Source organism: Trachurus japonicus, chromosome 17 (assembly GCF_045865225.1).
Source record: "Trachurus japonicus isolate A0001 chromosome 17, Traja_1.0".
Classification (NCBI taxonomy): Eukaryota; Metazoa; Chordata; class Actinopteri; order Carangiformes; family Carangidae; genus Trachurus; species Trachurus japonicus.
Window position 1 is genome coordinate 36,497,166 of NC_140923.1, and position 16,423 is coordinate 36,513,588.

Consider the following 16,423-nt stretch of genomic DNA (forward strand, 5'->3'; position numbering starts at 1 on the left):
ACATCCACATACACTCACAAATCATATACGAATATTAAAAAAAAGGTGTCAGAACTTTAAAATGAAGAAATACACTTTGTGTGTTGTGTTTGTTTCACCAGGTGAACATAGACATAAAGGTATACCACTTGGAGCAGCACTACAGCTGTTGAGTTTGTGACTGAAGCACAACAGCTCTTCTCTCCCTTTGTCAAACCCTCAGAGGAAAAAAAAAAAAGGCTGCACAGTTTTAAGTTTTTTATGTTGCAGCTTTCATCTGCCAGCTGAGGGCAGAGTAGGATAAAACATCTCAGTGAGGGTGAAGGCCTCTGAATTGGGACACTGAAATGAGAGGGGAATAAAGAAAAGCTGGATAAAGTGCTATTGTAAATGTGTGCATATGAATGTGCACAAAGGTGTGGTCACGGCTAATTGGATGTTTCTTACCCCAGTAGACTCAATTCCACAGGCTCAGAGGAAAAATACAGCTCTGTAATGAAATATTCATTCCTTGTGGACTGCAGACACATAATGGGCTCTCATAAGAACAGATGTGTACCCGACATGACAGTTTATTATACTGAAAGACCTGTTTCTAACAACAGTAGTCTACGCAAGACTATTAAATTGGGATAGAAATACACAATAGAGCACAATAATGGACTTTCTTTAATCTCTTTCTAGGAGCCAGATGTTCTTCAGCTGTCAAAAAGAAAGTGGTTAAATTGTTCTGTTGAAGAGCAAAGCATGCAATTCTAGTGGAGGATATTATCAATCAGAATGGATTTCTACCTGGAAATCCAGGTTGCTGTAATTACCGACTTATAACTCATCTATAACTAAAGCCAGCCATTACAATTTATAAACTCCACATGAACTACATGTTATTAAAAAGAACGACTGTCTCCATGGTTTGACCAGAACAAGCAAAATGAATTAATTTTTAGGGGGGAAAGTACAACCTCCATGAAGTAAGGACAAAGATTAAAGTTTGCAGTGAAAAAACAAACAAACAATAATTTCTATAGTCATTTAAACTGATGCTGTAGTTTTCTATTTTGTTGCAATACCACCATGCACTGTGTCACATTTGCACCACTGGAGCTGACCTACTAACACGGTAATGCTCACAGCAGATGCTGTCTGAATCCGGGTGTCAGCTGTCACTCAAATAGATGGGCACAGGTTCATTCTCATCAAAAATAAATCCTATGTTATGACATATGTATCAATAGTCCTTCTTATATTTTTATCTGTAGATGGTGTCTGTCTCCTCCAAGCTTTCCCCTGAGGGATGTTGACTCTGCCGCTTCAAATGAAAACAAGCAGAGAAGCTTCAGTCACACCAAAAGGATTTGGATATGCAAAAGAGTGATTCCTAAAATCAAGAGGAGAAGATCAGATTTGACGTGACAGCATTCAAAACCACAGAACTGTATTATCAAATTTAAGATAAAGTATCACCTCCCCTGTAAAGACCATATGTGAACTTGAATGAGTGACAGGGTCACTATAGGTCAAGCTGAGCAAAAACCAAAAACTCAAGTGACTCAAAAAACAATGTCTAATCCAGTGTTTTACAACCTTGGGGTCGGGACCCCACGTGGGGTCGCCTGGAATTCAAAGGGGGTCGCCTGAAATGTCTAGTAATTGATTAAAAAAAATTACTGATAAAATTTTTTAAAACTAATTATTATTCTTTTTAAAAAATATGATTAAAAACACCACACACAAACTTAAACAACTGTATACCTTTCACCTTCTCGAATATAAATCAAGTTCAAATAAAATGCAGCATATAAAAATATCTGAGCTGGCCCATCTTGATTGACGGCTGTGATCACGTGACTGCACATGATCGCGGGGTCGCCAGAAATGTGGGATGTCAAAATACGGTCACGAGCCAAAAATGGTTGGGAACCATTGGTCTAATCTTCATATTGCACACCAGTCTTGCTGTCATGAAATTATTGATTTGACACTTCAGGAGAAGTTTGGAGAGGGGTCATTTTCTGGTGTATAGGGAGATAAAGATAGGGAATAAAAACAGGCAATGAGCTGCTGCCTGCTACCATATTATACTGGCACTTGAAGGTTTAATCTTCCTGTCCTGAAGATGAAATTGCAATTTTGCCAGTTGACAAGCATGGCAAATATAAGCAACCAACTTCACCCCCACAATTGCTTTCATTCTTCATGTTTGTGTGACAGCATGGGAATTTCCCACAAGCTCACAGGTATTGAATCATTTTGTGCAAATCAGAGTTATCGCTGAGCTCCAGATAAGAGCCGTCCAACATGCATTTCACAGCTGTTGGAGTGATAACGGTGTGTGCTTAGAGCACGCTCTCTGCTTCTCACCTGTGCTAATGATGAAAAAGAAGGATATAACTGAGTTGATCTCAATACCTGTAACCTTTCGTCTCCTTTTTTTGAGAACAGCTCAGCTCAGTATTTTAAACATTTCACACATTTCACACCTGCTTGTCAAGGAAATATGAGTTGTTTGATCATTTTTTGTTGGGCTTGAGTTCGAATTATATTTATATTACATTATACGCAGTTGTAATGAAGTAACTGAAGTTGAATCCATGAATGAGGTGCTATGTACATTTCATGAAAATATGATTTTCTTTACTTTAAAACACACACACACACAATCTTTGCATGCTTTTTAAAAGGACTCACAGGTTTACGGTATCATATCAGGCATAATAACACAGCAATTATCTATGCTGAGCTACAACCAATTCATAGATGTGCTTAAAAATGTTATGGTTAGATAACCTCCGCATGTACTTTGAAACTATGATCTGAAGATAGAACAGTAATAAAGATAGCAGAACTCCCATGCCATGCAATTAGGTGTAATACTGTACTGATAATACAGGCTTTTCTGCCATAGATACAGTTTTTAATGCAACAAATACACTTGCAAAGCAAGTAGAGGGGGTTCACACAAGGGCTACACTAACTGATTTTTTTCTTTCTTTAATAAAATAGAAATGAATCTATTCCACAGTGTCCAGAATGAATCTTTGAAACCACATCTCTCACCGGCTCCACAAGAATTGATTTCAATAACATTGACCTTTTTCCTGACATATTATAACCTCATATTTAAGGATTTTTGAACATTAGAAATTCTTGAATGGTATTTTGAATCTGTAAAGACTCTAAAAAGCCCACACGAGCTGTAAAATTAATATCTGTCTCCACAATCAAAGTTCAGAGTTGTTTCAGAGGGTTTGATTTATTCACGCTTAGTGACACAATCAGAAAAGATTTGAAAGAAACCTCTGGCCTGAATCTGACCTGGGTCCTTTGTGGCATGAGATCACCTAACGTTTTTTCCATATATTCATGTGACTGATAAAATATCTGCTCTTATATTTCAGAACGGGTTAGAAAAGGCAAAAATGTCCCAGAGAAGGGAAAAAAGAATCAAAAGAAACCATATCACATCTCAGTCCACTTTGAACCATGTGATGACAGTAAAAATGTCAAAGAAATCATATGATGAGAAAAGAAAATGGGTTTCAATTATTTGAGCTTTTAGAAGTAAAGCTGAATGTCTTTTCTAAGAGGGCTTTGAAGTGATGGGGGGATTGGGGTGCTATTCATTGTGCAAACTAGAGGACACACTGTTCATCCTGTGTTTTCTGAAGTGAAAATACGTTTATTGTTCTGCCATTGGAAGATTATCTTCTCCTCTATTGATAATTAGTTACATACGTCTTTGCAAATGTGTTACTGCTACAGGGACATATTATGTAATTCCTTGGTTTTATGGTGTGTATTCTTAGAAATTACACAAAACAGATGCTCCTAATTATGGCAATAAAGATAAGAGACTGAGGCCGGGTGAGCTCGTTCTGTTACGGAAAGAAATGTTCACCTGAAACTGAATGATAACAAGTGCCTGATTAATACTGCAAAGAAGCTAAAGGAAAGTTTTCCATAAAACTTGGACCAATTGAAAAAAGCTGAACTAAATTCATTGTGAGTCAGAGTGAGTTAGTTAATCAGACTTAGTTGGAAAAGTTTAACAGAGTCAATAAATGTGATATGTGAGGTTCAGACACGGCGTTTCTTGAAGCTACATGCTAAATAGCAGCATGTTAACATGATCATGTTTATCAAGCATAATGCTGGTCATGTCCACCATCTTAGCTTTCCATGTTAGCACGCCATTCAGCAGTAACACATGTTATCAACATTACAACATTTTGAGCTAATGTAGCTTTGAGTCGTTGGGGTCTCAGATCATCTGAGATTTTACACACTTTCCTGCAGCACCATAGATGCCTTATACACACTCTTTCACACTGTAATAGAACTTGCGTGAAGAACTGATGAAGTTCCCCTGGTGTATAGGGTCAACAACATGTCCAACCAATCAAAATAAAAATATTTTTGTAGCTAAACAAGTGTTTTTCTGGGCGCCCTGTCCTCAAAGAGCCTCTGAGATGATTTCACAGTGTGAAATATTGAAGAAGAAGAAAACAAGGCAAACCTTAACCCTGTACACCCTCTGCTTTTAATCAGTGTTGAATGGCTCTAAATCAATCATGTTGCCAAAAAACAAAACATGAATGTGAAACCACACAGTAAATCAATCCTGACTCATAATGATTACAGTTGAGGTCACTCTAACCTAGATGGGAGTGGAGCAAGTCGTCTATCAGTGACTCCTCTCGTTGTGCTGATTGGCTCTCTCAGCTGCCATCTCAACACTGGATTGGACAGTGATCACCTGGGCTGCAGGAAACCGGTTGTATCATCTGGCATTTCAACTTTGTCCCTTGAAACAGACTCAAGCATTTCTCCTAAGCCACAGAGGATCGTCTTGATCCGGTTGTCCGTTCCTGCTGAATTGAGTTTCACTGGAGTTTCATCAGCTGCTGCTTTAATATTGGAATTATGACGCTGATTACAGACAAGGTAAGATACATTTATGATCTGATCACTTGGTGCAACTGCTGTGCAAGAGAATGACTCAGACGGAGTATGCATGAAGAAAAAGATGCTTTCAAAGAAGGTAAAAGCAAGATGCGTATTGATCTTAGTCTAAGGGGAAGTTGGGCAACTACAATTTGAAACATCTGTCCTGGAGAGATTCTTCTTCTACTTCTTCTTTTAAATCAAGACTCGTGAAACCAAGGAACCACTCAGAGATAGTTGTTCGTTACAGGTGCACGGTGGGTTGGACTTCAATGACCTCCTGCTCAGGAACACAGATGAAACCACCAGTTGCCACAGCAACCAGCCGTGGATCACAATTCATGACGTGAGTACGCTGATCATCCTGCCCAGTTGGATTGTGAACACAGACGCTCAGGGGGAGAACCTCATCACAACCACAAATTCACTGAATCTCATTAGTCCGCGTGTTTTGTATTCTCAACATTGTCATGTGTTATTGAGCTGAATCTTAGGATGTACGAGCTCATTTGGAGTTTTGTTGCATCCTCCTGTATGGCTGTAAAGATGACTGACAGCCACGAGGCAAAGAGTCATGAACAAATGAGCTGAATGGCTTATCTTCTTTTCTGTGCATGTGTGTGGGAATATGATTATCAGATCAAGTCGGTGGTGATACTCATGGGCGTGGTAGTTGGGGGTAAAGGGGACCGGACTACCCAGGGCCCGAGTAGGGAGAGAAATTATTATTTTTTTGTGTGATGTTTTTATTTTGAATGAATTGCCCCCCCCCCCCCAATTAATTGGTGTCATAATTTATTTCAAATATATTGATAACATCAACTGAGAGAATGAACTCTGTGTAAAAGTCCTCCCAACATATTGGGAGGCGTAAAATGGTTTAGTCCGCCCATAGACAGCGGCCGGCGACAAGTGTAACGCCGGTGAGCCTAGATTGAATGAGGCTAGCTTTCATCATGCCACCCAAAAAACATAAATCGGGGTATCAGAAAAAGAAAAAGCGGAAAGAAAAAGAAAGAAGGCAGAATTAGGGGAAGCAACTGTTAAAGGGATATTTCAACATTTGGGCAAATTGGCCCAATGCCATAATCCCTATAGTTTTAGGAGTAGATTTGTTACCTTTAATTGTCGGTGCAAGCTATTTTTAGATTGGTGGAGATATGATATGAGATAATAACAGAACGTTACGAGTTGTTTTCCAGGTAAATGCAAAGCCAGTATATTACTTGCCGAAAAACTGCCCTCAACAGAAACACGCTTTGGCGGCTTTGTATACATTTACCTCAAAAACAACTCTGCGCTTCGTGCACTGGCATGGATAGGGGCCCACTGACATTACGAGTGTACAGGACCCAGAATTTGGTGCTACGCCCCTGGTGATACTGACATGTGATGATGTAAACACATATCTCCGTATACATTCCTCCTCAGACCCTGAGTCCTGAGGGAAGTGCTGCGGACGACTTCCTGGATGTCTTGTTGGGTGGGAGCGACTGCTCCTCAGCTCTGGCCTCCCCCCTGTGGTCACCCTGCACCACCGACAGCGGCATTAATGAGGACCCCACAACAGACCCCACAGAGAGCCCTCACCCAGGCTCCAGCACAGATTTCCCAACCTTTGACACGCCAGCTTTCTCTCAGCCACCACCTGTAGAGAGTCAGCTACCAGCAAATGAAAAAACAGCTGATGTTTCCATCGATTTAAGTAAGACAGATTTATGGTGGCAGTTACATAAAAAAAAACATATGAGACTTATACAACCAGAGTAGTGAGCAGAAATGTCAGGTTAAGGTGTACAGGAACAAGGTGAACCAGTCCAAATGAAGAGATTTATTAATTTGCACGTTGTGTCGCAGAATAATGAGACCTATTGACCGAGCCTGTAATAGTGAAAGAAGCTTTCAAAGACCACTTCATTCGGTTTTTCAATTTCGGTGCATTTGTAAAGATAAAACGTTGTGTGACTGCATTTTGGGGGCAAGAATCAGCCTCTTCCACAATGGTGATTGTTAACCTCTCTATGTGGAAAAAATAGGTCCTTTGAAACAGATGAAAATCGGATGTGTAGCAACACAAAGATATCAAGGAGAGGAAAGCGTGACATATATTTTGAAAGGTGGATGGCAAAGAACAGCAGGGGTGCATCAGCTACAGAGGGTTGATTTTAGACACAGAGAGCTTAAACATTTTTGTGCTTTATTTGAATAGAAGATTGTGGCAATTTTGCAAATAATCACCTGCTGTTTTACCGGTTTTACTGCAGGCTGGGAGTCCAGCGAACTCCAGGAGGAGTTTGGAATTGCCTACTACCTCACTGCGAACCAAAGCTCCCCAGTGTCGTCCAATCAGACGCTCACAGTGAAAGACCTGCTGTTGTCAGACCTAGGACAGAAAGTAAGGAGAGAGGAGTTTGGTATTTTGAACAATGCATTTCTGACCATTGGGGGTATTTAAATTAGGTATAAGCTAGCTGTCAGATGTTTATCGTCTGATGATCTGTCACTGCACCAAACATTTTTTTAAAGCTTCTTTGGATAAGCTACTGAGAGAGAGCCACTTTAACTGGACTATTCTGTCCATCTGTTTCAAAGACCCAACGAATCCCCCAGCATTCCCGGCAGGAGCTCGTACTTGACGAGGATGAGAAAACGCTTCTGGCTAAAGAAGGGGTGAACTTGCCCAGCAAACTGCCCCTGTCTAAGGTACATGACCAATACACACTCTTACATCTATGTAGGGCAGATACTTCTACACACACACACACACACACACACACACACACACACACACACACACACACACACACACACACACACACACACACACACACACACACACACACACACACACGTGTGACTGTCCACACTCACACCCTCCTCAGATCCTTCGTCTGTATTCACAGTTACACAATCTCTTTCGTCCTTATTCTTTCTTGTCCCTATCCTCCCATGTGTTTCATCTCCCTGACAAGTTTGAAGAGAGGGTTTTGAAGAAGATCCGGAGGAAAATCCGCAACAAGCGCTCGGCTCAAGAAAGTCGGAAAAAGAAGAGGGAATATGTTGATAGTCTGGAGGGAAGGTAGGAGCCAGCTGCACTCAGCATCCTCACTCAACACGACATTATCTCTGCATACTTTGACCTAGAAAATTAAACTTTTATCGGTGGTTCCCAGAGGCAGTTTATAATGAGCCTTTCTTTGTCATAAACTCAATTAACTTTTACAAACATTGCTTGAGTGGGATGCGACATCATCTAAATATGCAATGCCGCTTATCATTGTTGACAATCTAGATTTATTTATTATTTTTTGATTCCTGATGTTTATCTGGCCTTGCCTTAGAAAAGCTCCTCTGGCTCACAGTCACAGAGGTGGTTTGTTTGTAATAAAAATGCAAAGCTAAGCAGCAGTTGCCGTCATAGCTGACCAAACAGAAAAAGACCAGATACCAAAAGAGAATCAAACTTTTTCGAGGCAGAAAAAGGTTTCACAGCGCTGCTTACAAAATCCGTTGATATCTGCTATTCAGCACCAAAACATCCCAACAATAAAAGCCAGTTTCAATCGATGCCTGTTTTGTACCCTTGTGGCTGGTGCTGTATACCACACTGTCTGTATAAAATGTTCAAAAGGCTCTATAAATAAAGTTGGAAAAAAATTTAAAAAATAAATAAAAGCCAGTTTCCACTTTTGTTGCCAAACTGGAAATGCATGGGCCAAGCAGATAACTACTTTGTTTATTTACTAGTATTTTCACATCAATTCACTTATTCACTGGGGATACATTTAATGTAAAACCATGATCGTTCAGCTCATGGCACTAGATAAAAGGTCATTACTGACATTGTCTGGAAACCAGTGTGATGGCTGAGATATTTCAGTCTGGACCAAAGTGCGGTCTGACAGACAAACTGAGCTGAAAACTTAAATATTCAAAAAAAAAACCAAAAAACTAAACAATAACAAAAACATACATTTCCACAATGGGAGAGGAAGCATTATGGTGCAATGAATAAACAAACAGTCTCAGAATATGATTTCCAGCACAATCTGAGTATTTTACATAAACAGTGTAGCCACTCTGCTTCGGCTCCATTGTGTATCTGATCTGGGGTCAGCTGGACAGACGGCATGCCATCGTGTGATAGACAGCAGCACAAAAGAGCAGTTAAATTGTTCTGTGTTGCAGCTGGAGGGGGAGTGGGCCGAGCAAGGAGAAGCTCAGGATGGTGCACAGTGGCGGCATCGCACAATAGAGGCACAGGAGGTTTTGCCAAGACGAAGCTCAGTGTAGTCCGCCTCTTCCTCCGCCTCTTCCTCCCCTACTGCAGCTCCATGGTGTCTAGAATAAGCCCTATCACACAGGCAGCCAGCGTGTGTCACCAGAATTATTCATCCTGTCTGCCACGCGCCACTTTGATTCAGCTCTGTGAACGATGTGGTGTGATCGAGCGCGATTGATATGGCGACAGTCAGATGCCTCTAAAAAGGCCACAAGACGAAGTTGTCTGACCCTTACAAGCAATCGTCCATAAGCAGCTACAGCATAGGGTGCTGTTGCAGTTGTTGATGTTGGACCACGCATCATACTGTGCATCACTGGCCTTGAAAATTTGTCATCATGGTTCCATCTAAGTCTATAAGAGCCATCTGAGCCTGCATTACAGTGCCATGGGCCACAGCTGAATCTGAAACCAGAGACATATAGAGAGGGAGAGCTTGTGATCCAGAGAAGCTTTGTTGACAGTAAAATGTAAAAGTCCTTTAAACAAGGGAGGGGGTGAAAACCACCGAGTGTATACACAAACTTCTGAAAATTCTTAATTAGTTCACAGGAAGTAATGTGCTGTCTACATCTGATTCAGGCTTTGTTGCCTCCGGGTAACAAGAGTTTCTTGATGGGGGTGAAGATGGTCACTCCCAGCGAGCGGAGTCAGCACTTGTTGATAATTAAGCCGGCGTATCAACGGGGTGTTGTTATCAGTGGTGGTTCAGCTCATGTCAGAGGGCTGTAACGGAGGGTGAGTCACAGCGAGAAAACGAAACGAGAGAGACAGCACGAGAAGAAAGGAGGGGGGAGAGGAGGAGGAGAAGGGGGTGGGGGGTCACTGTGTGATAGAATGGGGTTTGAGATAAGACTCAACAGACTGATATTAGCAAAAAGAAAAAATGAAAGGGAGACAATGCAACATCATAACACTGTATTATTTAATACCCTCTTTCCTCATCTTATCCTTATTTCCTTTTTCTCGTGTATTCTCTGTCTCTTTCTGTAGGATGTCTACATGTAGTGCCCACAACCTCGAACTGCAGAGAAAGATCCAGCAGCTGGAGGAAACCAACAAGTGAGTCCAAGTGAGACGAGAAAACACAGGCCCAGAGCTGATGATTATTTTATCTGATTATTCGATTGACCATTACTTTCATTGTTTTTTTTGTTCAGAGAGATTTTAAAATAGCAGGCTGGATTTGATCAGCGGTAGATATCAGCCATGAATGAATGGGATCTTTAATGTAGCCTATACATGCAAAGAGTTCACATCTGCACCAGTTAGAAGAGCTGCAAATAAACAAACAGCTCTTGTGTTGTGGTATAAAGCCAGTCTTAGGATTTCAACTATGACAAATATGAGATTAGACTGTTATTTCACCTCATTTTCACTTCAGAGTTACAAGAGAAACTGTGACAGATAACCAATATGTTTGTCATACACTATGTATTAACACGCTGTTAAGTCTAATTGTGACACTTGTGCTCTCATGTTGTTAGTTTTGAAAGGTATAAAAAGAAAGACAACTATCGACGCCCTTTAAATGCTAAGTGTCTCTCATGACAGTTGTGTGTCGCTATGGTGGATGAATCATGGCGGGACAGTCTCTGTTGGAGGGGAGGAGGTAGAGAGGGATCAATTCAAGTTTAAAACCAAATGCAGCTGTAAAAACAGTACAACAAACTCATTAATACATTACCTCATTCAGCTCTTACACTTCCTGGCATGGGTTCAATTGTGGGCATCATCTCAAACATGCAACAAAACAACCTTTAAAGTGCTGCCTGGGATATTTGAATGTCTCTGTTCTGTTAATCTTTTTGTTTGATGTTTCCTCTCACTGCTGGGTTTATTTCCAAGGAGCTACACTGTTTGTATGAGTCATCCTGCCTTTTTGCGTCTCTGTTGTGTGTTGTATAACATCCCCCAGTATTTCATTGATCTATATTGATGACAACCTGGTCAAGCAAAACTTTGTAACTTGTTGAAAAATCAGAGCTGTGTGAGGCTTAAAGTTATGAAATGACTAAGCGCATCCAGCTGACACGGTGTTATCTGGCTTTGTTTCCTTGTCGTCCTGCCATCTCATTAAGCTTGTCTATCCCTCACACTTGCTGGCTGCAGTGAATTCAAACAAAAAGTGGGAAGACCACTTGCATACACTAATACCTCTCATCCCTCCTGTCTGTTTTTGTGTTGCAGTGTCCTGTTGGAGCAGCTGAAGGGGCTACAGGCTCTTCTTCCCAACAGCTCCAGCAAAACAACACAGAAAGGGACCTGCATCCTGGTGAGATGTGTAACACAAACCATTTTCACTACTGAGAATTTGCTCAGACATCATCACCTGCAAAAACTAAATAATAGAAACTACTGAGAATTTGCTCAGACATCATCACCTGCAAAAAGTAAATAATAGAAACAAGCAGGGTAGAAATTTCATGGCAGCTACGGCCATCGTTACCCCTCCTTCAGGCCCTGCAATCACCATGCTCCTGTCAAACTCTGCAGCTTGGATCGGTTGTGTGTATATACCATAATACCAGCTTCTAAATAACTAGTTACTCCTGCCCCAGAAAGGAGGGGCAGGGGGTAGTTCCCACACAGAGATGATAAGTCAGTGTAATTTGTTCATTCACCTGCTCCTGCTACCGCTCCGCAGCTGTTCTTGCATTCATCTGCTGGAAGAGGACTTTCTTATAAATGAAATACATTTCCATCCATCCATGCTTACCCTTAAAATACGTCTACACACAGGCTATTAAAGATTCTGGTGATTTGACGGATTCTACCAGATTGAATCTAAAAATATGTTTTATATTTAAATGTGAATAATTCATGATTTTTGAATCAGGAAGTTCAGTTATTTATGTGGACATTAAATCACAGAATGACCATTTGCCCAAATTTTTTGATAGATACAGATGCCTGTATAAAAGCTGAGGCTCAGCTTTGTCTGTTCTGTATTTAAACACCATGTACCCCAGTGTTGTGTTCACTGGTGTTGTGTTTACTTTTATGATGTTTAATGAATCAACTGTTTGAGTAGCACCTGCGCTCATCCTTTGTGCACAGTTGTATATGTAGGTTATAACTAATAGCTTCTTTTCTTCTCCCCCCTGTCCTTGCTGTGATTTCTCTTTGTTGTCTGCACTTGGCCTGTATTTTTTATCCTGCTGTCTGTGTTTGTGTCCAGGTTTTGCTCCTCTCCTTCTCTCTGCTCATTTCCTCAAATCTTCAGCCAGACTCTTACAGCCAACTCAGCCAGGGAGAAAACACAGAGAGCAAAGGTCTGTAGGCACGCATACACACACTGTCTTAGTCACGCCTTCTCACAAACACACACTTACGCCTCTCCACCCCGCCTCTGCCCCTCAGTGCCGTCCCGCTCCCTGCAGTCGATGGATGAAGTGCAGGATGTCCCTCCTCCTCGTCTCGTCTCCGTCTCCTGGGGCTTTAAGGCCTCTCGCAGTCTGACAGAGAAGCTCTGGCCCTGGACAGATTTCTCCAACTCAGACTCCAAATCTTCTCACCAGCAGGATCACAGGCACCGGGACGATCACTGATGTCCTCAGGAACCCCAGGAGGAAAGACAGAGGCACAGGAATGCGGGATGGTCTGCAGGCGCAGCATCCAAATTAGCAATTTTATTGCTTTTCAGAGTGTGTTTCTCACTGCAGTCTGCAGAGACTGAGTGATGTTTCATGGTGTGTTTGCCACCTGCTCTAACACGCAAGCGGCTCGCTCTAAGTTTTTTCTCTAACTGACTCACTCACTCACTCAGATGAGGTCACTGAAGAGGTTTTCCACACAGGTGAATTTTTTCTTTCTCTTTCATTGGAAGAACGAAGCCTCGAGGACCTGGTGGATCGTGTATTTTATTCCTGACCTTTCATGAAGGCATGTACAGTACTGTATCTGTGAAAATGTATATTCACTGCTCTATTTTATTATTCACTTAAATGTACAGTATATGTTGGGGAATCAAAAATGTTCCCAAATGAATTTTGGAAGCACCTGAAAGGTTTTGTTTCTTTTAATAATTTCTTTCAACAATAACAGTTTTGAAGAGTTATGCAATATGACCCATAAACTGGTACGATTTGGTCCTTCAAAATAAAATTCCTCTAAAAGCAGAAGATCTCACCTCATTTTCTAACTTTATTTTCATGCTAGTTGTATAATAGGAACTGAGCTGCATTTTCTTTCTTCACTAAACTAAGGATGTCAAGTGTTAGAGCATCAAGGGGTGGGGGTGTCAAATAAAAATGTTGCATAATCAGCTATTATCTTAGGCAACAGAAACTGTAATGACTGAAGCTGCTGCCTGTTACAAAGAGTCCATCACAGCCAGGGCCGGCTCTAGCCATTTTGGTGCCCTAGGCGAGATTACTCTCAGACGCCCCCCCAACAATGATCATAATGATCATAACGATAACATAGCAGTGTATCTCTATGTCCCCTCTGACCCTGAGATACACAACTTGCACATACAATCAGTAAAATTGCATTGAGTAAATCCTGGATGAAGACATGAAAAAATCAGTCTCTTCACAATCATGAGAACAAACTGTTGTGGTGCTTGAAATGGGTATACGAAAGTCTGGGCTTCACAAAAGCAGTGGAATATACTGTATGATATAAGGCGATAAGTGTAGAAAAAAAATTGTGAAATTGCTTTTTGAGCATATGTTAGGCCTAACTGTCATTCTCACCAAATGTCTCAAATGTGGGATAACAGAAGCTAAATATTGACTTCACGTTACATTTCAAACTTCATGAGATGTGTGTAGCCCTAAATGAGAAATTTTCTCCAAATATCAACTAAATAGACAAAAAACACACAAAATGTACACTATTTAGCCTATATAATGTACCCTATGTGTTGTCACTGTGGTACTGTTTGAGAGGTAAAAAAAAAAAAAAAAAACTAGTTTGAGAGCTCAGCAGGTCTGAATACAGAGCTGGAGCTGTTTGTCATTGTTTATTTATTTGTTTTGGGTTTTTTTTTTCTACACAGAAAACACTAAGTGAGGGGGCGCCCTCACTTTTTTTCCCCCTTGACTGGCGGCGCCCCTCCAGCAGTTGGCGCTCTAGGCGACCGCCTATATCGCCTATGCCTAGAGCCGGCCCTGATCACAGCACGTCAGTACTCATTCTTGCCTCAACTTTGCCGACAAAGCGCCTCACATGATGTTCTCTTCCGTATTAGCTTATGGCAAGAAGGTCTGTGACAAAAAATCTTTATCTCAAAACACAAAGAGGCAACTCTACAGTAGGCTATGTCCATCAAACACTCGCCAGCACACACACTGTAGCCTATGTGCTGCGTAGTGCGTACTAGCCTACCTTTTATTTGCTCAGTGTCTTCCCAGCCAAAAAATGAGGGCAACATCGAGGTCACATTTATTTTTAAACTGCTGAGGTTCAAGCATCCTCTGCTCACGGTTAAAAAGCAGAACTGAGCTCAGCCCAGTCCCACAAGATTGTTACATCTTCCAAGTATTGACATCTTACTGGAATACAGGACAGAGTTTGCCGTGAGGCTGCTTTTGAAATATTTTTTTTGGGATATTTACAACAATAAATTCTTTAGGTTACTTTTCCAAACTCAAGTTACAAAGTGCCTCACACAGAACAGTAGCCCACAGTACAGTACAAATCAGAATAATAATATTAATAGTTTATGCTACACTGCATTTTTAACTTTTAAAAGTTGACTCAAAAAGGGTTCTATGATCCCCATTTTCCCCAAAAGGACCCGGGGAACATGCAGTTTTTACCTGGAAGTAGAGTTGTGACTTTGTATTTTGCCTATTTTTGAGTGAGAAGTTGAGTTGTGACTTTGACTGAGAAGTGGAAATTCAGAACCAAGCCATGCTGTGTGTTTTTCAGACACAGATTCTTGAGCTAAGTACGTTGGATTCCCAGTGGTGCTAAAAATCAATCAGGGGTTCACCAAAGTCACTTCAGGACTACGAACCCAGCATTATTATGATAACCCATGGTTCAGTAGCCTATAAAGTTTACATCAAACTATTATACATGGAGGTATAGATTAGGAATATATAGCCAACACCAAGAGTTATAGGCTAACACATTTGTGATTTCATTTAGTAGCCTGCAAATAGGTGGATCAGTGGCTAATGAGAAACAGTGATGGCAAGTAACGAAGTACAAATACTTCGTTACTGTACTTAAGTAGAATTGTCAGGTACTTTGTACTTTTAGAAGTATTTATTTTTCTGACAACTTTTTACTTTTACTCAGTAAATTTTTAACGCAAATATCGGTACGAGAAATGTCTGAGGTGGCTGTTGTTTAGCTGTGGAGATTTGGACTTAAAGCCTCAGCATTTTCTTAAATCCACAGTCCTATTTGCAGAACAAACAATATTTAATTTAACATTCCTCCCTGAATGCTTTTTGTCCAAGCTTCTCTACGAGAAGAGAGGAGGTAAGCAGAATTTTACACTGTAAAAACAAAATGATTTCAGCAAACCCCAAACAAAAATGCAGGTAGAATACGCACATTGGTGGAGAGGAATGAATTATTGATCAGACACTGCTTTATGCAGTGAGTTGTGGTGGTGTGATAGTTATAGACGTAGGTAGAAATTCAATCTAAATATCAATCGTGCAGGAGTTGAGCAAAGAGACACTATAGCTGAGACTGAGAGGAGGACGGAGAAGGAGATTGAGTGGGACACTGCTAGAAAATTAGTCTATCAAATTATGGATTCATTAAATCTTGAGCAGGGAAGCATATTTTTAATTCTTTAATTCTGAATGGATCTCTGCCTGTCACTGATATCATATTTTATGCATTGCAGCATTGTGGAGGGAGCCATTCAGCCATTCATATGTGAGAAACTCTCTCTCTACTAAACCACTGAACTCTAGACAGCCGTGAATATGTAGGAAATGAGAAGCAGCATAGTGCTGTCAAGGCCACTGTAATAGCGCTCATAATAGAGATGATTATTTTTCTACCGATTAATCTATCGACTATTTTTTCGATTAGTCGGTTAGTCGGTTAGTCAAACGATTCATTTTTTGACTTAGCTTATCTAGCGGTTTCTACAAAAACACCAGAGAGATGCGAGAGATGTATATGGTTCACAATCGCCCGAAAACTTGCAGTTTGTAGGCTATCTTTCATGGTCAGTGAGATGGCCTAAGTCTTTGTAAGTTGATAGATGGGAACATTAACAGTCTTGGCTAGGGGTGAAAG

At 40.9% G+C, this 16,423-nt stretch overlaps 1 protein-coding gene across 1 annotated transcript; it reads left to right on the plus strand.

Annotated features, from left to right (window-relative positions):
• Positions 1 to 4,788: 4,788 nt before the first annotated feature.
• Positions 4,789 to 13,227, plus strand: LOC146971305 (cyclic AMP-responsive element-binding protein 3-like protein 3-B). The gene is made up of 10 exons (XM_085805830.1): positions 4,789 to 4,923; positions 5,174 to 5,269; positions 6,355 to 6,628; positions 7,188 to 7,318; positions 7,516 to 7,626; positions 7,896 to 8,002; positions 10,199 to 10,267; positions 11,396 to 11,480; positions 12,387 to 12,480; positions 12,569 to 13,227. Exons 1-10 carry the CDS (start codon positions 4,903 to 4,905, stop codon positions 12,754 to 12,756), a joined length of 1,176 nt encoding a protein of 391 aa, XP_085661956.1. The 5' UTR covers positions 4,789 to 4,902; the 3' UTR covers positions 12,757 to 13,227.
• Positions 13,228 to 16,423: the final 3,196 nt, after the last annotated feature.